Below are 22,382 nucleotides of genomic sequence, written 5' to 3'. Positions count from 1 at the left end.
TCAGTATCCGGTTATAATTTTTAATTTTTCTAGAATGACTCTCAAATGTGTAATCTAAAAACTTATTTAATATATTCGAATGTAACGAAGTACAGAAAGTGATAATATAGATGCACTAGAAGAAAAAGCCTCTTGTTAAATGGTGCAGGTTGATCCACCGATTCTTTTTTAGGGCGGGAACAACAATTTGTTAAGCAATCCTATTTTAAAATTTGGTCTCAACATTTTTGTCACTGCCATTACGCTTATTTTAAGAAGAAAAAAAAAAACTGAAAAATCGAAACGCCAGTAAAAACACAGCTTCAAGGTCAAAGTTAGTTTTTTAAGATCAAATTTACTCGCACTGCATCATCTATTTGAAACGAAAGATGCTCAACTTGATAGGCCTCCGAATGAAAATAAAAAAACGTAAATAAAGTCAAAGTGAATAAAACTGCATATGACTGAAGATTATAAAGCAGATATCATCAAGAGCTGCTTCACCCAAATTAACTACCTTAATGTCCATCCCCGGATTTCTTTGATATTGCAATGACACTGAAGTTGAGGGAATCTGGATTTTTCTGGATCATGCTCTGGATCACTTTAGCTACATCCTGTCGTAAATTTATATACACATATTACTAACTAAAAATAGTGTAGTAGAGAAAGAAGCATGTAAGATGAAAGATAGTAAACCCAGTAGCTTCAGACATGATCAAATAACTACGATCTCCAAGAGTTGAAAATGGGTTTCAGCCCTCCCAAATGTACTCATTATAGTAAAAACACCCAAATCCTATATTCATAGTGTTTGCCACAGTATAAATAGGTGCCAGAAATAACATTCACAAGCTACTAGTCTGGGCTCTAACTGCACAAAAAACTTCTCTATAAGACAATTCTTTCTCAATTAATACATGACAATGGTACAGATAAATAAAGTGTATCCCACCGCTTTGAGAAACATGGCAGCAGACTGGCAGCTATTGGCATTGCTAGGAAGAAAAAATGACATTCTTACCATTCCCCCTTGGTTATTCTGCCTCACTATGGACCTTGTCACACATAGTTGTTTCTAAAGTTTTCGAATACCAAAGCCTCTGAACCAAAGTCTTTCTATAATATATTTTAAAATTGGCCTTGTCGCAAGTACGGGAACTTTTCTATAATGAAATGATACTGGAGCTCTATGTTCTTTGCCATGGCATGGAACACCAGATTTTCTACTAAACAAATATCCAAATTACTGTGGTTACGTAACTGTATTCCATAGGCAGCCGGTTGATCGACATCCAGTAGTAGTTGTGTATATAGCCGACATACACACTAATAAAAAGAATGTAAAAAAGATTATTACGACTAACTAATTGTTTACATTATCATATACTGGGAATTAGGATACTAGTAAATCCTTATTTTAATACTACACACAATAATCTTGGCTGTGTATTTCAAACACATGGATTCCATCATTATCTTGTTTCTCTCTTCTCTTGACATGGTATCAACGCAAGGAATTAGTGAGGGAACTTACATTTTTAAGAGAACGAATGATACAACACCAACCTGGAGTTCCTGACCGTTTTGTAGGTGATGTGCTGTTCGTACTACTTGTATCTTATCAACAAGATGCTTTATTCTGTTATAGACAAAAAATACTTCTATTTTACTTTCCTACTGGTCAGTCCACCCAGTCCCCTTTTAGTTATTTGTTAACATACTTGATACATAACCTTGATCCAAGGCTTGATAAACTCTTATATCACTCTCACGTGAGTTGTTCTTTGACTATATTTGGGCTTGAATGGGTTATAAATGTTACTCCTCAACCCTTTATCAGTTTGCAGTTATCTGGTCTGAGTGTGTTCCTTTATGAGCTTCCACGTCATCTGATTGAGTCTATCTCAATTGCCTTAACACTTTGAGGAGTACATTAATGAGGAAGATCTTAATTAGTTTTAAATAAATAAAATGCTTGAGTATATTCTCAGCTCAAATCAGTCAAGGCCCAAAGCCATTTTTAAATAAAGAGGCTTACTTTCAAACATAAAGTTTGGATTGCCTCGGCCCGAGCCAAGTTCGGTTAATATAATCAATTATTAATATCTTTCTGTTATAGTGTTATTATCTCATCATCTTATTATCATATATCAATTATTAACATAACTGATAGGTCTATTGAATCCTATACATTACTCTTAGAGCTGTCAAAATGGGTAATCTGGTTCAACCCGGCCCGGCCCACCACGGGTTGGTCACTTAGTAAGTCAATCCAACCCGGCTCATTTATTAGCGAGCTAGAAAAACTTAAACCTGGCCCGACCCACCACGGGTTGGTGGATAAACGGCTTGACTCACTAGTCCATTTAATTATATTTTTTTTAAAATAAAAAAAAAATGCAAACTTTCTATAATTTAAATTTAAACAATTTTCACTCCCAAAAAATTATGTTAAAAACAATTTAAAATAATAATAAAAAGTACAATATAATCCAAATGTCATTAAAAAACAAACACAAAAAACATATAAATAAGTTTTTTATATTCATCATTTTTTGTTCTTGTTGTAACCCTTTACTCTTGTTCTTGTTGTCTCCAAATTCATTAATAAAGATTTTCCTAATGTCAGAACAATTCCGAAAATCAATAAAAAAATATTAGTAAAAAAAAAAAGAGAACCAGTACTCAACAACATCAACAAAAAATTAATAGTTTAATCTGTAACATAATTTCCCAAATTCAAAGATATAAAAAAGAACTTGTTCAAATAATGTATACTCAAATTGTTTAAATAAAATGAACAAAATCTGATACAAGCATGTCAGAACATGAAAAAATCATTCCATCTCTTCAAATCCCCCAGAAAAAAAACGAATTCGCAAACCCCTATTTTTGTCATTATAGGGTTTTTGAAAAAAAAAAAGAAAGAGGAGTGAAATGTGGAGAAAAGAGAAGAAAAAAGGAAGGGTGTTTTACTGCTCCTTGAAGAATTTCAGTGAATAGAGGGTGAGAGCACCGTCAAATGAGAGCACCGTCAAATGAGAGCGTGAGAGTGATTTGTGAGAGCAGATGTTACTTTTTTGGTATACACATTGAGTGAAGAAAATATTTTATTTTTTAGGGTTTCATAAATAAAATAATAAATTAAAAAAATAAAATTAGGTAGGTGGGTTGGTGGGCCAACCCGACTCACCACGAGTTCAACCCGCATGAGCCGGGTTAAAATCTGACCCGCATATAAGTGGGTTATATTTTTCAAACCCAACCCGGCCCGAACCCGTGACGGGCCGTGTTGACTCGCGGGTTGTAACCCATTTTAACGGCTCTAATTACTCTACAACAGGAAAAAGGACAATGGTAGTACTAAATACTTTATACACTTATACAATTTATACCCTTTTACTGACTTAAACATCAAATTTTTTTTTTTTTTGTGGATCTCCCTTCTGGTATCTTTTAGAGCTTGGCCCCTTTCCGCTGAATCAGCCAAAAGCCCGATCTCCAGAGATTGTTGACTTACCTCGAAGATTATCGCCTGAGCCCAAGAACATCATGTTTATAGAATAGAATTTACTTTCACTGTGTTTTCTTTTATTTGTAAAATGGGTGTAAATATTAACTTTTGTATATGTGTCTATTGAGCCCAATAAGGCTAGGGGCTTTGACCATTGGAAGACAAAGAAGCGGAGAACAATTTGAAGTCAACCAACCCCAATCGTAGCCCCCAACTTCTTGGCCAAGAGGGAAAGATAATTCAAGGAAAAGACTAGGCACGGCAAGTGTGACTCAAACATAGACCTCATCTTTTGAATTTTGAAAATTAAATTTCCCCTCCGTTGCTGTGTTAAATTTTGGCCAACACATTAGGATATTAGATTTAGAATTTGCATTTGATTTCAAGGTACATTTGAGTTACATTTAGCTTAGAATTTTGTAATAAAAAAAAGCTATAAATAGCCATCACTTATCTTTGTAAATAATTTCTGAATAATGAATCAATTGAGAGCTTTTGGAGTTCTTTAAAAGAGAGAAAGTTATCTTCTTATTTGAGTCTTGCATCCTTGGATCAAGTAACAACACCATCATCATTTATCTTGCATCTTCTCTAGGTGGTTTGACAACCCCATCAATCTATAAGTTTTCCTTTTCCATTCTTTTCAATGCCGAATTGGCTTCTTCATTCCATCTCCATAGTTTGTACTTATCTTGTTCTATGTTCATGTTCTTTCCTTGGATGCAAACTTTCACACTTATATAATCCTATTGGATTAAATTCATATACAGCGAAGAGCATCCTCGAGTTTCATCAACATTCTTAAATACTAAAAGACAAAAAAGTCAAATTCTTAAAACTCTTTTCGAGCTAGTATAAGGAGACTCATATCACACTTCCTCCTATCTTTGTTAACTTTCTCCAACCAAAGATGTCCCACTTTTAGATGATCCACCTTCTCTACACGTTCTATGGTATTATCATCATTAGAGTTGTTAAGAAAAACAGAACTCGTGCCAAACTGTGTTAAGAAACCTGAACTATTCATTCAAAATAGTTGAATTCAGTTTTCTAATATAGTCTTTAAAACCAGAATGCCCTTAAACTGAGCTGCTTGAATTGAATTAAACTATAACTTATAAAATTGAAAAACAGTGAAATACATGCTTCAAAATAAGATGTCCACTGCGGATAGTTCAAACAGTTCAGTCAATTCAAAGCAATTCCATTTGTTTGAATTGTTAAATGGTTAAATTCAGTTCGCCTTTGCCATCACGAGGTTTCGTTTAATTTGGCCAAATTGTCTTCACAATTTAATTCAATTCTATAACAGTTCAGTTTGGTTTATCCCTTCATCTATTTTGCACAACCCTAATCATTTGGCAAGCTTCTAGCCTTTTTACCATCACCCACTAATGGTGAGTTCAAGTAATCTCCTCTAGAGCCAAACTCATTCACCTATCTGCCTTATAAGATTGACCTCCCATTTGCATTTTAAAAAGGGTTTCGCTTAATTCAATCTTTCTGCTCATTATGTTACTTAGGTTATCATCAGATGCTTGTTTTGCATTATAATTAGGTTACCATTCAATAAACTAGGATTGATGTGAATGTGTACGCTATAGTCACCAAGAGTTGATGAGTTTATTCTACAAAATTAAATGACATCACACAAACAAAAAAATCTGGCTTTCCAATTTATGGAAAAAGAGCATATGTTCAATTTCTCGCAAGACCGAAATAGGGTCATACACAAAATCAAAGGTTACTTACTAGGAAAAAAAACTTTTCCCCATGCATCTAATTGTTTTAACATAAAAAGGGAAGAAATGATACAAGGAAAGAAATTTAGGAGTATTTTTTGTTTGGTGATGTTACAAATTTTATATGGTCTACACATTAAAAAGCGGTTCTTTCCCACTTTGGCAGAAAAGGGAAGAATGAGAGCTTGAAATGTAAACGAAACTAATACCCTTATTTATATCACAATACATCACTTTTTTATTTAGAGTATTTATCCTTTTACACAATTTTTTCCTTTTTCATTTTTCTCCCCTACCCACCAACCTATAAATTCGTCACAGTTCCTTCTACTTTTTGTTCCTTCCATTTTGTGGATGTTACAAGAGAGAAGAAAATGGGTTATATCTAATCTTCCCTGCTAGACTAGATACAACTTCTCCAACTTCTGTTTAATAGTTAGCAGTTAGTACTCGAAACAAGTCAAATAGAAAAAAATAGGGAATGAAAATCGATGGCGGGCACTACTACAATGTGGTCATTGTCACAAGACCTTTTTGACATGAGCTAGAAAATTCTTCTTCACCAAAGTTCTTGCATCTACACCCTTCTACAAAACGTGGGTACAGAAAGCAAGAACGAACACCTTTTAGAGTATCCCATTCCTTAATGTTCCAGATAAATATTATGGAGAGGCTGTAATACATTCTAATGAACCACTGGGTCCTTGTACTCCTATATCATCTGCTTGCTATACTCAAGAAATATGTCCTTGACTTGTCCAAAAAGGGACTACAAAAACTGGCTAGCCATTAATCATTTAGAGAGTAGAGAGAAATTAGTAGGAAAATCCAAAGGTTGAATGCCTAGTAGATTGGGGATAGAGCTGAAAGTTGTAGGGAACTTGATATATTAGACAATTACAAAGCCCAACATTATCTACTGCATACAGTTAGTTTGTGCATTCTCCAACTGAAAGGCATCTACAGGCAGCAACTATATATTGAAATATCCCATGGGAACTCTAGTCAAATGAATTATTGAAGGGTTTGCAAATTCTAATTGGGCTAGACCTAGATCAACTGATGTTAGTAAACAACTGGCAATAGGCTATAGAACAAGCACAAAGGCATGGGGAAACCTTGTTACAAGGATAAGCAAAATACAATCTCCATTGTGACAGGGAGAAGTATGGATGCTACGTTTGTGGATATCATAAAATGTTTATGACCATTGATTTGGATTGAGAGGCCCTACAAGACCTAAAATTCTGTTGAAAAGGTCTATGAAGCTATGTAGTAACAGTGAATCAGCAACAAGCATGGTTCGCAAGCCTGCTAGCATGATCAAACAAGCATGTCAAAATTGATAGCAATCATATCAGATGTTAAATTTTTTTTATGGGGTATCGGACTATCATTTTCTTCCATATTTCAACAGGACACCATGATGCATGAGGACTTACCAAAGCCTGTCAACATTTAGGTTTGAATTCGTATTTGGTAAGCTAGGAATGATTAACATCTATTCACCAGGTTGAGGGGCAATGTTGCAGAGGATCTTGGACATCATAGGAGGTGGCACTAAATGCCAGTAGCTGTAAATGTATGTTTATGGTAATTTCTGAATTGTATCCTGATTGATGATTGCAACTTTAAAAACAAACTCCTATGTATAATCAGCATAGCTTTAGCCTATTTCGTGTAAAATAGGTATTCTCAGAATAGCAAATAGGATTTCTTTCCGAAGCCTCTTTGTTTACTAACTTTACAAACTCAAATTTAAATCTAGCTATCTGTAAATTTTCTCACAAGAGGTGGGTGCTCCAAATGCCAAAGCCAACTTACCTATAATTTGCTTGTTTCTTCATCCATCATTTAAAATTCAAAGAAACAACAGAGTTACTAGAATTTGCAAACTAAATCAGTTCCTTTCGCTAAATACATGTTTTTAAGCATCAATAAAAGTAGTCCTGATATCGAAAGAAATTTACCCTCAACAAAGTACTTGGTGATGATACACCATGAGATATTGGTCCTGACTTTCTTCCATCAAGGTCGTACAGTTGACCTGCATATCATACAATTGCCGAGAAATTAATCAAATGAATTTTTTGCAACTACGAAAGGAGAACAAATTCAACTAGACATGAATAAGATCATGGATAGTTTAGTTATAGCCTTTAAATATAGCTGGTTTATGATTTAGACATTTAGTTTGCCTACTATCGTGGTGTTGTTGATACCATCACATCTTGGTATATTGTTTTGCTCTTTTTATGAACACAACACAGACAAAAAAATACAACAGAAGAACAATATAGCAGAAGAACAGAAAGGAAAACAGAAATTGCCGAGAGAGAAGATTCCAACACGTCCACCCTCTTCTCTCTCCCTAACGGCCTGGTGTATTATTCCCTCAGCCAATAGTAATCCTTCAACTTGGAACTAGTTATCTTGGGCCTTGAGCCTCTCCTGATACCCACCTCTACGTCTTTCTCATCGTCCTTTCTAGGTAATGAGTTCTTTGCTCTTTGCAGTTTTGTTACACTATAGTGGTGTTGTTGATACAGTCACATCTTGGTATATTGTTTTGCTCTTTTTATGAAGACAACACAGACAAAAAATATTACTCAGTTATCTATATAAAGAAATTACCATCCACACAGGCAAAGCAGATGAAATGAGGGTCTTCATTATCTGATGCCTGCATTATAAGAAAAAACGTTGTAAGACAAGCAAGGAAACAGTTAGAAAAAAACAATTATGTTGTTATAAGACAGAGAGGGTATCCAGGTTTTGCCTCATGGTATGACAGCATTCTGAGAGTTATATCTCCTAAAACCTCAGTACAAATTCCAAAATCATCCAACGCAAGAGCTATTAGTATTAAACACTTCATATTGATGGGTCTTGCTGTTCAGGATACAGTTTCCATTCCTTTTGTTCCATCCACACACAAAATTGCATGGAAAGATAATTTAAGCATTTCTTCACACATACAATAAAAATGTTTCCCTTTGACTTATATAACTTTTACTTCTTTTATCTATCAATGAAGAACTTCATCGGGATGAAAAAAATATGGCCCACTACATTAAACTTCCCAATACTGGGGTTTGGGGAGCAAAGTTAAAGGATAGAGTCCAAATTTTGAATCCATAACCTCCACATCATAAGGAAGTAACCTTACTGCTGCACCAGCATTTGCCCACAAGAAAGTCATTAAGAATAAGAGAAGAAAATTACAAAGAAATTTGGAGGATGCGGGACCAAACTAAATCTCTCATTATTACCACATGACATGACTTATCTGTTTCACTTCTACATAATATGATTGCTTTAAATTTAACAAATAAAATACCACTGTATCGCCATCACTGGTTGCTACTGAATGAGCAACTTCCACGTCCCTGTCATTCACCAGAAAGGCAGCCCGCTGCAAAATACGCAAGTTTGAAAATCCCAAATTAGCATTATATTTAACTGGCTATTAGTGTCATTTGTTTGCATTTATGAAATATGAGAAATAAAGAGAAAAGTTTTGGGTAAGAAGAAATAAACAACCTGCAATGGATCCATGCTGGCAGTAGATTTAAAGAACTCGTCAAAAAATGACCCTTCAACTGATACCAACAAGAACAACACAAACTGAATAAAATATAATGGCTGATGCACTATAAACTTAAACAAAGGCTGTGATTGTTAAAAGCCCACCAAGCTTGACTTCGGAAGTTAAGTTCCCGAGTGCATGAAGCAGACCTATCAAACCACAAGCATTACCCACGGTTTGCTTCATAAAGTACACTTTACTGCTATAATCCTACAGCAAAACAACAACACAAAAATCCTACTCAATGCAGATGCTCATAGAAAGACACGCAGTTAAAAAATCAATTATATGATATATAAATATATATACATACCTACATACATACATACATACATACATATATATATACATACATACATATATATATATATATATATATATATATATATATATATATATATATGCTACCTAAAATTCAGATTTATTGGACGATATTTAATGAAATAACCAATTAAGCTTGTAAGACAATCTATAATTTATAATACCTTGCAGTCCAAACTAAATGCGGAATGCTTTGAATCAGGAAAAACGAATAGTCACAGACAGATGAAAATACTCCATAAATAGATACACCCACTCAGGCACTCACCTTTTTTTCATTTTCCTGTTGCAACCTTTCTTCTTCAGTCTTATAAGAGGAAATAAAACACTCACAAAATCAGAATCAAAAGATATGAAAATGACTTGACAGTAGAAATAAAAATTGGTAAAAGAAAAACTCACATATTTCGTGAGCTGAAACTAACCTTTGCTGTAATGGGATAAAGAAAAAGCACGGCAAGAACTGGCTTCGGGACCATTTCCAGAAGCTCTTCATCCAAGCCAAAAACATCACAGCACTCTGCCTCCTCCATTGGAAGGCCAAGACCCCAGAGGAACTGTAATTCGTCCAAAAAACAAAAAACACTTAAATTACACGCTGCGAAATAGAATAAAAAATTGTAAATCCAAAATGTAACAAAATTTGTTATATGCGTAACTGTTCCATGAATAAACGGTCATAATTGAAGGCATGATTGAAACATTTCGCTCAATGACAAGGAAATAGGAGGAGAGAGAATGCCTTGTTCATGACGTCGGGGTTAGCTTCAAGAGGAAGAAAACTGTTCGCCATTCTAATTTCTTTTTAGTTTCTACTGCTGCTACGTTATTCTCTTCTTCTCACTCACACTTAAAACATTCAGAACTCAGATTACTATATCTGATTGAATCTGTGGGCCTTATTGAGCCTCTGCAACGTGCGTAGTTTTAGCACGTAAATCTGTAATGCAAAATCCATGATATTCACACCTCCTGCTTCATAATCGCACCATTTTATTTTATTTTTAATTAAAAAGTATCTTTCTCGAATTATAGATTGACCCTTCTCTTCCAAATATTAACACATCTCCCTGTATTTTATCTATTTCTTAACTGCTTTCCTCTTCTTCTTCTTAAGTTTACATCGATGGAGAGAATAGAATGCGATTAAAAAATTTAATTTTAAATTTCATTGTTTAGAATATTTAAAATAAAATGTACCATGACAGAAATATATTTCGTTTTATTCCGTTTATCATTCCTCTCTCTATTGTCCCGGCTTTCGGGGTTGAGAGCAACGAATTTTTCTAATATTAATTATATCATTAAATGTTTTTTATTTTTGTAATCCGTATAAATTTGAAAATTATTATGTTTATCTCTAATATCATATGATCATGGTTAACTGTGTATTTATTTAGCGAAATGTTAAGTAGTCATCCGATTAGTACCTATTAATATTATAATATTATGCCTACAGATAACGCTTTAAAAAAAAAAAAACTTGTAAGATCGGGGTAAATATACATTATGTTATTATCAACGTTTTAAAATGGATATTAGAAATTAAAATTAGCGATTTCAAAATTTGAAAAAAAAAGAAAAATATAAAAATTAAAATGAAAATTCATACATTTTATAAGGACTAAAAGAAATTGCTTCAAATTTTACAAATATGAAAAACAATATCTTCCTATAGAAATAAAAGTCAAAACTCATTTTACTACGATTAAAAATATAGTTAGGCGCAAAAGGAAATTAACAATGAGACAGTAACTCTATTCCATTTCGTTTTTATATTCCTCCTTCATCTCCTTCAATTTCAACGTTAACCAAAGTCTTACGAGAGAAAACAAATACATGTTCTTGAGGGTTGCTTAACTATACAATGGTATTTACTTTTTACTCTGAATCACCACAAGTTTGTACTCCAAGTTCCCAAACAGATTAATTTATTGCCAGAAAACCTCCAGAAGAAAATGTTGAATCTTTGAGGCGATAGTATAAAGAACAAAAGCTCAAAGCCATTGTCCTAAGGTACGTGATTTTAGATACTAAATGACTGTACACAAATGGGAGGAGATTGTTCCCAGTGAAATTGCAGTGGAATTTCATCATCTAGGAAGTTGACTACAGGCTCTAGATGACTAATCTAAATGACAGATGTTGCTCACTAGAAACATAGAGACACAATCAGCAAAACAACACTCCAATCATTCACCGGTATACCTTGGTTTCCGCTTCTCAGCAAATGCAGCCAATCCTTCTAGTCGATCTTTAGTACTCAAGACATAATCATAGTAATCTTCTTCCAAGACCAAAGCTGATGTTAGATCAGTCTCAACCCCCTCATTAATAGCTTTTTTAGCCATCCTTATAGCTACTGGACCCTGTTAAAATCAGTTGGAGCACAGGGATCAATTGCACCCGGTAAATCATTTGGGCGGTTTTTGCACAAGAAGTAAATCTTTTAGTAATGTACTTGTAACATGAGCTATTTATCCTTTTCTTAATAAATCAACCTCTTCAAAAGAACAAAATGGAAAACCAACATTTAGAAATATCGTCACGACCATTTATTTATACATGGACATTCAACGGCACAAAAGGCCAGATCCACGCATTTCTAAATGTCACAAACCACAGCTATATCATAATACCAGTTTCAGAATGATATATTTCTGAGGGAGATACCTTTTGATTGATATCCCGAGCAACTGTAAGTGCCTTTGAATAAGCTTCACCAGCAGGAACACAGTAATTAACAAGACCTGTATAGATAAACTTTTAGGCAACCATCGTGCTGTTTGTGGAGGAATAAAAAACAAAAGTTTATGCTTTATTTTTGAAAAGAAGCATTAAGAAGTTACCAATTTTTCAGGTGAAAATTTTTGTATTCGTTTTTATAGAAAGTCGCACAACAGTAACCTTTCTCTTTGCTTTACTGGAGTTCAACAGGAAATGGCTAAGTGTTTGCTATGAACACCCAAAACAATAGAAGTTCAATGGAAATAGACTTTTGCTTCGTAATGTCTTGAATGTTCTTTTCAAGTGAAATATAAGTTTGCCGAAACAATGAGCATATACGGTGTATTCTCCAGATTTTCCTCCTCAAAATCTCTGTTTTGATGTCTTTACTAATTAGATAAAAAGGAGCTGAGTGACTAATCAACATACCTAAGGACAGTGCCTCTTTGCCATCAACCTTTCGACCAGTAAATATAATATCCTTTGCAATTGCTTTTCCAACCAATCTAGGTAATCGCTGAGATCCACCTGCCCTGTATCAACAATGACAAGAATATCATAAAGCTAACCTTACTACACGCATTCATCAAAAAATTAAAAACAATTCAAATCCACCATTACATTCATATTTGTCTACATATTTCAAATATACTCCACAATCTATCTTGAGATTTAATCTTTTTACTTTATTAGATAACAGAACTGAAGAGATACATGACAGAAATAGATGGCGTCAAAGACACAGTATGAAAAAGGCTGAAGAAAAATAGTATGAAACATACGCAGGGATTATTGCAAGTCCTGTCTCTGGCAAACCCATGAGAGCATTTTCTCCTATACCATGAAAGAACAAACAAGTAAAGAAAATGTCTGATACTGGCGTCACATTCAGAAGCAACCAAACAAATAAAACTCAATATAAAAAATAAATACAGCATATTAAACTACCACATATTCGAATATCACATGCAAGAGCCAACTCAAGTCCACCACCAAGAGCTACTCCTTCAATAACAGCAATAGTTGGAACACAAACAACCTGAATAAAGAAAAAAAAAAAAATTATCCTGATTTCAAGGAGTAGTATAATTGAAATGGGAAAACTGAGATGTACAGACAGAGGAAAAGAACGCGATAGAATCCAGTTGGAGATTTTTCATCACCAATATTTCTTAATACCACCCAAAGACGGACTATAAATGAAAGAAAAAGAAAGTTGGGTCAGCTCTTGAGCTATATAATAACCCCTCCCCAAATCCCCCAAATGATAAAACAATACCAGAAAAGAATGTGAAACAGAATAGAAATATAGAATTAAACACCAATACATGTTTGGTATCTTATGTGGATAAGTACACAACACAAATATTAGAATGCAGCCCAATAAACCCAAATACAATAATGTAATCCAGTAATTACAAAAACAAAATTATGAATGATTTCAACTAACCTCTAGAAATGAAAATGTGGAGCGAATAGAATTCACAAAAGTCTTAGCCTCTGATTGACTCATGGCCCTACGCTCCTGCAGCCAAATAAACACAGAACCTTTAAAGGAAAGGATGACTTTTCTCCAATAACATAATATGTAAATTAAATCCACACTATCTTAACTAACAGCAAGAACCCGTTCCAAAATGGATCAAACTATGTCCAATAATTATGCTTTGAAAAAATTTAGTTTATGATCACAGTCACCACAGAAGGAAAAAGAATCACAAATATTATAAACACCCAAGCCTTCTTCCTTTGAAGATTGAACAATAGGGAATTTAACAATTAACCTTTAAATCGGCCCCAGCACAAAATACCCCAGGAACTGAACTGCTGATTATAGCAACATTAGCGTAAGATTTCTGATTAATCAACTCAAAAGCATGACTCAGGCCTCGCAGCATCTCTTTCCCAATAGCATTTCTTACTTCAAGCCTATCCAAGCTAATTTGGACAATTCCTGTAAAAATAAAGGAAATGAGACTGGAATAAATGAAAAAAAAAATTACATTGTAATGGTGAATGGGGGTAAAAAAAAAGATAATATACCAGAATCAGGGCCGGTGAGTCTGTGAAGCTTGACGAATTCGGAAGGGGAAGTGTCAAGAATAAGATTTCGACGGGTCTGGTACTGGCCGTGGTGCTGATGTGCGATGAAATTGAGAGTAAGATAGGGTTTGCAACTTTTGGCAGGTGAGCTGCACTTGGTTAACACTCTCATGGCCCACATTTTCTTCAGTGAGATGATCCACTTCTTGGGACAATATAGAAATCGACCAGTTTCGTGTTTGATCGTCTGGATATCAGGATAAGTATAAATTAGTGTTTACTTAAACTTATATTTAATTTTTATTTTTCTCCTTAAAAGAATAAACTAGGTCAAACTAATTTCTTACGAAAATAAACTCCTAAAAAATAGTTTATTTAAAAAATAAAATAATACATTTTATCATTACATCCTAATTATCGTACATTTAATATTTTATAGTTAACGTGTTGTAGCATTATTACAAACATCCATAAGAAAATATAGATGTAGAAGATACATATTTTTAATTTCAAATAAAAACACTCATGATTAGAAATTCTTTTTTCACTATTCCTCTATTTCTCTCTTTGTTTGTATTGGATCAGTCAATGTTCTATATCTGTTGCTCTATAAACCATAACACAAACATAGACAGTAATAAGCTAACATGTAACAAATCATTCACAAAATATGCATAAATATATTATTACACATAACAATAATCATATAATAATTATAATCTAATAATCTAGATGAAACATTAATACAAAATCGTGAAAAGGTTGTATACTTATGAAAGTTTCTACAGTTCTTTACAAATGTAATATACTATGTCATGCACATTATTAGCCCGTTAACTCTTATGTCTTAAACTGGCACATTGACTATGACCTTTTGTTCCTTTCACTACATAACTCATGGTTTTTTACTTGAAACTTAGTAGTTGTTAAAATATCAGGATAACCTCCAATGGTAGGACTCTCAACATCAACGCATACACTAACCAATTTCAATCATAGAATCTTTCCACGAGAGCCTTGGTCAATCTCACATTCATCAACTAATTCTTCATGGAATACAAATTTGATCCAAATTCATGTTCGTAGTATAAAATAGTGTTCAAATCAATTATACAACCATACATACAATTATTTCACCCAATATGATTAAATGTTACTAACAACCTAAATAGTTGAAATATTAGGTGAAAACATTATTTTAGCTACAAGTCTTTAATTAAAAATTTAACCAATAAAACTAAATAGCAATATATTTAGAATGTAAGATAAAATTTTCAATTCAACTCAATTGTTAATGAAGTGGAAATCTTAATTTTATCTAGATGATAAAAAAATATAATTAAGGTAGTGTTCAATTCCCTATAAAATAAGAAATAAATTTCTCAAAACACAAATATCCTATAAAAAAAATTAAGCGGTCAAAGTAAATCAATATGCAAAATACATATTCAAATTTCAAGTTAATTTAATGATTAAATACCTAGACAATTCAATGACAAAATTCAAGTAGTTTTCAGCTATACTCAAAATGCGAAATTAATTCCTCTAAACATATATGTCTAATAAAAAATCTGAGTGGTAAAAATGAATCAATATTCTTCATAAACTAACATATCAAAATTTAAAATCAATTTAACGATAAATATTAGAGACAGAAATAAAGTGATGATTAGTTCACTTGAAACATTAATTTTTAAATACAAATCTGAATTTAAAAATATAAAGGATCAAAGTGGAATAATATATCTCATAAATCATATATCAAAATTTTAACTTCATATAACAATAAAAAAATAAAAAAATAAGAAAAACATAGTCAAAATAAACCAAATTCACGTAAGTGGACAACTAGTTACCTTTAATAAACCTAACATGCTGGTATCTCATATCATTATAATCTAAAACCTAATATATACATCTATTATGCATAAAGGAAAGAGTTAGCTTCTCCTGCTTCTTGTCTTGAACAACTTCAATCTTTTTATTTCTGAAATTAAGTACTCCACAGACCAAGATAGTACACTTTAGAAATATATACTCTGAACTTTGAGAATCTCTCTGCACTTTAGAAATATATACTCTGCTTGTAACCAAGCTGGTTTCCTCTTTTTTATATAGCAAACCAACCTTAACTACATGTACCATTTACACTTAATACCACACCTAACACTTATTTAACTCCATCCTCCATCTAAAGTTCACACCTAGTACTACACTTAATATCACATCTAACGCTACACCTAACAAAATACATATTTTATTATAACTTTATACTTATTTTAATGTGACATTATTGTATTGTATCATAAAATAATTATATATTTTTATTAAATATAATTATTTTTCAAAGGTTTTACAAATTTTACCCTTTTGAAATTTTTATTTTATTTATTATTTTTTATATGAATTAAATAAATGTCATTTGATATACACAGTTTTTTTAAGAGTTCATAATAAGAAATCAATGCTAAATATTCATCCAAGATGATTTATTTTTACTCAATGTTAGAATTCACTTCCCTATGACCGACTGAATATTTCTTTTAAATTTTTTATATAATTATAAATATATTTGTATATTGTATATTTATAATAGATATGAATATATATATTCAAACATAGTAAACATAGTTATTTTATTTATAAAAAATAATTTAACCCAATATATATATTATAAAAAATATATTTTATTCATATATTAATAATACATTAAATATATACTTTAATTAGCTTGCTAAAAAAAGTTATAATTTTAAAATATATAATGATTTTTTTATAAATACAGAAATAAGTTAAAATGTAATTGGAACTTCTTTGTTTTATTTTTAATTAAATAATATTAAAATTTAAAATTTAAATGATAAGAATAAAATCACATTACTTTTTAAAATTTAATTTACTGAAATAAAATAATATTAATATATATTTGTAGAAAAAAAATTACTTTTAATGTTGATGCCACTTATCATCCATGTATTACAATGCTTATGCATAGAATTAAAATTATTATAGTTTAGAAATGAAAAAAATAAAGTAATATAAATTACTATTTATTATTCATAAAATAATAATTATATATTTTTAAATCATATATTTTATTTTTTAAAATTATTCCATTTAAATATAATTAAAATAAAAACTTAAAAAAGAAAACATAAAACTATGTTTAGAATTTGTTTTCAGAACCTAATTTTCTGGTTGGTATGGATAAATATTTTAGAACTGATTTGCACTTTTTTTTTTTTTTTATAAAATTGGTGTAATATGGATTTTGTTTTTAAAAGATGGACAATCTAATAAAAAAAATATAAAATTAAACTTACTTCTAAACTCGATTCCCAATAGCTGCTTTGAAAATTGATTTGCCTACTTGAAGTTGGATGAGAACTTGGTGATATTCACCTTGGCCAACATCTCTTCATTTTCCCTGTCATCTTCACAGACAAACCCTTTTCAATCAAATTCTTTGGAATTGGATTCCAATACAAGGGGGTTTCTATTTTGGTTGTTGGTTTCCAATCAGCATATCAACTGTGAGAACCCTATTTTGAAATTTCCCATATTTTATGCTATTTGTAGGGAAAAAAATGAATTTGAGAAACTTTGATGCAGCACTGTTCTTCCTTGACACCACTGCAACTAAAGCCATCAATCCTTCTTTGTGCAATTCCTCGTCAGGCAAGCTCTGAATGGAAAACCAGTTGAAGATGGAGAAAAACACAACTAGTTGGTATAAATTGGGAAAAATTGTAGTCGGGGTTGGAAGCTTCAAAGGAATATTGCATTTGAATCCATCAACATCTTTCCCGCATTACCTTCAACAACCTAGGCGGCGTGCCAAAAGATAGTGGTAAGTTTGTTCAATTTTCATTGTTTTTTCTAACCTTTCCAATTTTTTGAAAGATCTAGGAATGAGATTGGTCCCACCTGTCTTACTGGGAGTCTGCTTTATGTTGTGAGTTTTGTTGAACTTTTCTGTTCTGTATTTCATCATACAAATGTTAATTATATTTTATGAACCTTGACTATTAGAAAATATCCTGCTTGACTAGAATGAGAGCATACATAATATATATGGGATAACTAAGGCTAAACACGGTTTCTGAAAAGAGCCACCTATAATATTAGCCATCTAAAAGTTAGTAGTGCTGGCTTGAGGGGTTACATTGGAAAAATTCTAAGATTGAAATAGTCTTAAACTCAAATTCTAAGATTAATAATGCCAGGACAACGTTCTTTCATTTCCTAATGATATTCTGGAAAATCTATCATGCAACACAACATCTCCATTGGAAATGTACTAGTTCAAGAGTTAAATGTGGTTTACTCAGATCCTTTTCTTGGACACACAATTGAAAGTTCTATGGAGGAAATTAGTTCTTGGACTGGCATATAATTTAAAGTATTAATTTCTAATGGCATATGTTTGACTCAAAACAATGTATAGTTTCTTCTAGTCTAACAAGCTACTCATTTGATCATTTCACAATTTCCTCTTCCATCTATCCCTTTTACTCTTTCCACAATGAAAACTACATGATTTTTGTTTTCCTAATGCAATCAACCTATTATCTTACCTCCCGATTATCACTAACCAATTTGCAATGATGTAATCAAAACAGGTAGCAACTTCATAGAATATTTGAAAGGTTGATTTTTGGAGATTACATAGATTATTTAACTACTAGGCAATTTTTTTGGTAATTCTTTTACTTCCACTCTCTAGCAACCTTGAGCAGCTAAATATGTTAGAAGATATAACTAAACTTATATGAACAGGACTTGTCTTAAAGGAGTTTTTCTATTTCCGTCATTAATGAATAATTCTTTTGGCCACATTCTGAAAAGTTTCAAAGATGTCCCCTTTTTCTAATCAAATCTTAATTTGTGTCAGTAGGAATTACATCTAATTTAGAGTATGTACAAAAAAGGGTGTCTGGAAAATTTCCCCTATTTCCTATCCTTTATTTCAAATAATAATTTTTAAGGGACAAAATGCTGCAAAGCTTGAAAGAAGGGCCACATTTTTATTAAATTGCAAATGATATTACCTTGGTTTCACTTTATCTGATGAAATGCTAAAACATAGCTTAAGATATAGAATACTTATCTGCAAGTTTCCCCTGTGCATCAAATTGTAAGTGTGTTTTACAATTTTTAGAAGCCAGTCTAACTTTGTAAAAGCTATGCAACAAGACAGAATGTTCTTTTTACATGGCATAATTGGTTATAAAAGGTTACATAATTTTCTTATCTAATCCAGGGCAATAAAATACATCTTATCGCATACATCTTATCGCATATCTTTAAACGGCTGCATAATTAATGATTGTTTTAGACAATAAATGAGTGAAACGCATTTGAGAAGTGTCTAGTCAGCAAAGACAAGGGCCACATTGTCCTGGTTGGCATTTTGACATTTTAAGATTTTTTTGGTGCTTAATACTATTTTCTTGATTATTTTTACGGGACAATTTAATTGCAGTCATTGTAGGGAAGTTCTATTTAACCACAGAGTGGAAGCCCTGTTCAACATCAAGATACAGTAGGTCTACCCTTGACTGGTACAATTATCATATGAAATCCAATTTCATATCAATTTCACATTTTAGTCACTGGCTTTCAGATTGTTTTGCATTGCTGTCTGGGTTTCAGACCAATTTGCATAGCTGTCTGGGTTTCAGACCAATTCGCATAGCTGTCACTGGCTTTCAGACCAATTTCGTGTTGCGGTCAGAGGCTTTCAGATTGGTTTCGTATTGTAGTCATGCAGTTTGAATTATTCAGTGTCTCTAACTCTCGCTCCCATTACGACTTCAGATTTTCCTAATCTAGTGTCCTTTGGAATCAATTCTCCTATTCTTGTCAGAAAATGTAGCTTGAATTCTTTTATCGATTTCAGATATTCACTGCATTTTTTATTATTTCAAGTTGTAGAAATGTTTCATAGATTTATATACCATTTTCTACTGCAGTTATCACAGGCGGCTCATACGAATCTATAAAAAATCGCACATCAATAATTTAGGGCTGATTTCTATACCACAATTGAAGGTATGTTTTTTCCTTTATGGTAATTTATCCTCACATAAATTTATTCAATAGTTGATATTTGTGGAATTTAATTACCACTTTGCATGTCTGGCAAAACATTTGGATCTCCACGATTGAAGTGTAGTGAATGACAACTTATGCATGCTTGTTTTATCTGGTTGATGTTCAAATGGCGAATGACAACTTACGCATGCATGCTTGTTTTGTCTGATTGATGTTCAAATGTTAAGATCTGTTTTGGTATAGATTTAACCATCAGAACTATTTTGTGAAGTTTAGATACTCAAAATGTAAAAGAATGAGTTTTTGGATGCATTTTTTGTACCAATATTTCCTGAAATGAATCCAAGTAGTATCCATTAATTTTCTTTAAAAGATTAATTTGCCTGATGCATCTCCATTTCTCCATGGTACCACTCCAATAATTTATGGATACGACTCATAACACAGCTCTGTAACTGCTATAGCTTTTTAACTGTTTAATGGAAACCCAATAGTTTCTCTGATTGATAACAAATGACTCTTCCAAATGATGAGGTAGGACTTATCCTTTTCAGATTCTATCTTCCAAACAATTTTTTTTTTTTCGTTTTACAGATCCAAACTTCTTTTTGACATCACTAATGTTTTCTATGACACCCGAACCTCGGGTATGTTGTATATTTTGTCACATGTACATAGTAAAAAAGTATATTTTGGTATGGCGGGGGAAATATATGGAACTATGCTTACTTGTTATGACCAAGTGTTTTCTGTGAATTGCAATCTTCATCTATTTACTACTGATATATTTATCCATTAATTAATTAATGAGCAATCAGTCATGTGAATGCTTCTTTAAAAGTATTATGGTCTTATGTTAGATATAATTAAACTTTTTGTAGATATATTTGTTCTATCAATGTTTTAGAAAAAAATCTTAGTATCCCAATATCCATATGTTACCCTCATACCTTGTTATGTATGTGGACTTCCTAGAACCTTTTTTGATTTTCAGACTTTCAAGCTTGTATTAATTAAAGTGGCTCTCTCATATTGGGTATTGGATTTTCTTCTCTCGTTACCATTTCATTTCCTATTGAGTTTTTATTTTTTATTTTTTATTTCTTCAGTTCATAAACTTTTTACTCTTTAATGTCAATTTTTAAAATCACTGGAAGTAAGAACAAATGGTCATGGGTATCTGTTAATTATCGTAATGAGCTGAGGTGGAAGTTTCCGTACAACAAAGGTGGATATTTTTTGACTGTTGATTTTATCACTCGTGATAAACCGATTCATTAGGTATGGCAGGAGACAAAACTTGGTTAGAAAAGATTAACTACATTTGAAATGCATGAAACAACTTGACCTGCTTACAATATTTGTTCAATATGCCATTGTCACTTGTCCTGGTCGTAAACTTGGTATGAAGAAGCAGATTATGTTTTCCAGCAGCAGCATTTTATCAATAACTTAATATGGAGAGAATAATATTTGTTGCTTTCCCCCATTATTATGTTGAATGGACATGTTGGTCTTTCTGTCAATGTTCAATATTCAATGTTTTTGTGCAGATTCCGCATAACATACATCCTTTGTAAGGTTTTTACTTTTTATAGATGACTATATTACAAATAATTACATATTTCATCATATATAATTTTATGATGTAAGTTTCTTGTTTTATTAACATAGAAATGAAACATAGTTATGCTGGCTTGTTAGAGTAAAGTTCCTTTTTAAGTTTTGTAATTCTGTTATATATTTTCACGCTTTAAGTTGATACTGTTACATAATTAGCTCAAGTGATCTTAAAACTGACTCATACAATTATGATAATTCAAGGTTCTGCTTTACAAACTCAACAAGAAGAAACATGTCATCATGCTCTCCAAGAGAGTTAGGGACTAAGTTGTCACAATCAAGTACGGATTTGATTGCAACTGGTGGGCAGGATGGTGGAAATACAACATTATACTCTCAAAGAGCAACGGAAACTGAAGCAGTGGACGTTGTTGTGAATTTGAATGCAAGTCATGGACAAGGTGAAACCACACCATTATGCACTCCAATAGCAATGGAATCTAAAATGATTGTCTCAGACGAGGATTTCACTGCTGGAAACACCACATTAAGCGCTCCAAGTGCAATGGAAACTGTGAATGTAGAGTCAAGTGGAGGGTTGAATGCAAGACATGGACAGGGTTCTGAACAAGATGAAACCATAAAATTAGGCACTCCAAGTGAAATGGAGACCAAAATGATAGTCTTATGTGAGGATTTGGCTGTTGGAAAGACCTCATTAAGCACTCTAAGCGCAATAGAGATTGTAACTGTTGAGTCTAGTGGGGACATGATTGCTGGAAAGACAACCTCAGGCACCACTCCAAGAGTAGTGGAGATGGAATTGGTGGATGCAGGTGGAGAT

General features: G+C 32.4%; 3 protein-coding genes across 14 annotated transcripts in view; 1 reads left to right on the top strand and 2 right to left on the bottom strand.

Annotated features, from left to right (window-relative positions):
* Positions 1-176: 176 nt before the first annotated feature.
* On the bottom strand, positions 177-10,068 carry LOC106766295 (ubiquitin carboxyl-terminal hydrolase 3-like). 2 transcript variants are annotated; one of them, XM_014651033.2, is made up of 9 exons: positions 9,891-10,068; positions 9,574-9,705; positions 9,417-9,455; positions 8,932-9,037; positions 8,782-8,840; positions 8,579-8,653; positions 7,873-7,921; positions 7,209-7,285; positions 177-596 (listed from the first exon to the last, which is right to left on the bottom strand). In XM_014651033.2, exons 1-9 carry the CDS (start codon positions 9,939-9,941, stop codon positions 498-500), a joined length of 687 nt encoding a protein of 228 aa, XP_014506519.1. In that variant the 5' UTR covers positions 9,942-10,068; the 3' UTR covers positions 177-497. The 2 variants fall into 2 exon arrangements, with proteins under 2 accessions (XP_014506519.1, XP_022639130.1); XM_022783409.1 differs by having other exon boundaries at positions 9,808-9,893.
* Positions 10,069-11,053: 985 nt separating this feature from the next.
* Positions 11,054-14,176, bottom strand: LOC106767015 (probable enoyl-CoA hydratase 2, mitochondrial). The gene is made up of 8 exons (XM_014651824.2): positions 13,919-14,176; positions 13,660-13,829; positions 13,326-13,400; positions 12,824-12,914; positions 12,658-12,709; positions 12,305-12,408; positions 11,822-11,898; positions 11,054-11,517 (listed from the first exon to the last, which is right to left on the bottom strand). The coding sequence occupies exons 1-8, from the start codon at positions 14,097-14,099 to the stop codon at positions 11,341-11,343; spliced, it is 927 nt and encodes a 308-aa protein (XP_014507310.1). The 5' UTR covers positions 14,100-14,176; the 3' UTR covers positions 11,054-11,340.
* Positions 14,177-17,264: 3,088 nt separating this feature from the next.
* Positions 17,265-22,382, top strand: part of LOC106768426 — a 10,323-nt gene continuing 5,205 nt past the window's right edge. Inside the window, exons 1-7 of one of the 11 annotated variants that reach the window (XM_014653586.2) lie at positions 17,265-17,451; positions 17,531-17,768; positions 19,404-19,463; positions 19,545-19,650; positions 19,739-19,792; positions 19,894-19,972; positions 21,800-22,374. In XM_014653586.2, coding sequence (XP_014509072.1) covers positions 21,831-22,374 — 544 coding nt within the window. In that variant the 5' untranslated portion in view covers positions 17,265-17,451; positions 17,531-17,768; positions 19,404-19,463; ... (2 more) ...; positions 19,894-19,972; positions 21,800-21,830. The other 10 variants (XM_022783404.1, XM_014653589.2, XM_014653582.2 and 7 more) reach the window with 10 other exon arrangements.

This window comes from Vigna radiata, chromosome 7 (assembly GCF_000741045.1).
Source record: "Vigna radiata var. radiata cultivar VC1973A chromosome 7, Vradiata_ver6, whole genome shotgun sequence".
Taxonomy (NCBI): Eukaryota; Viridiplantae; Streptophyta; class Magnoliopsida; order Fabales; family Fabaceae; genus Vigna; species Vigna radiata.
Note: the sequence above shows the minus strand (reverse complement) of the source record. Positions and strands in the feature narration are given on the sequence as shown.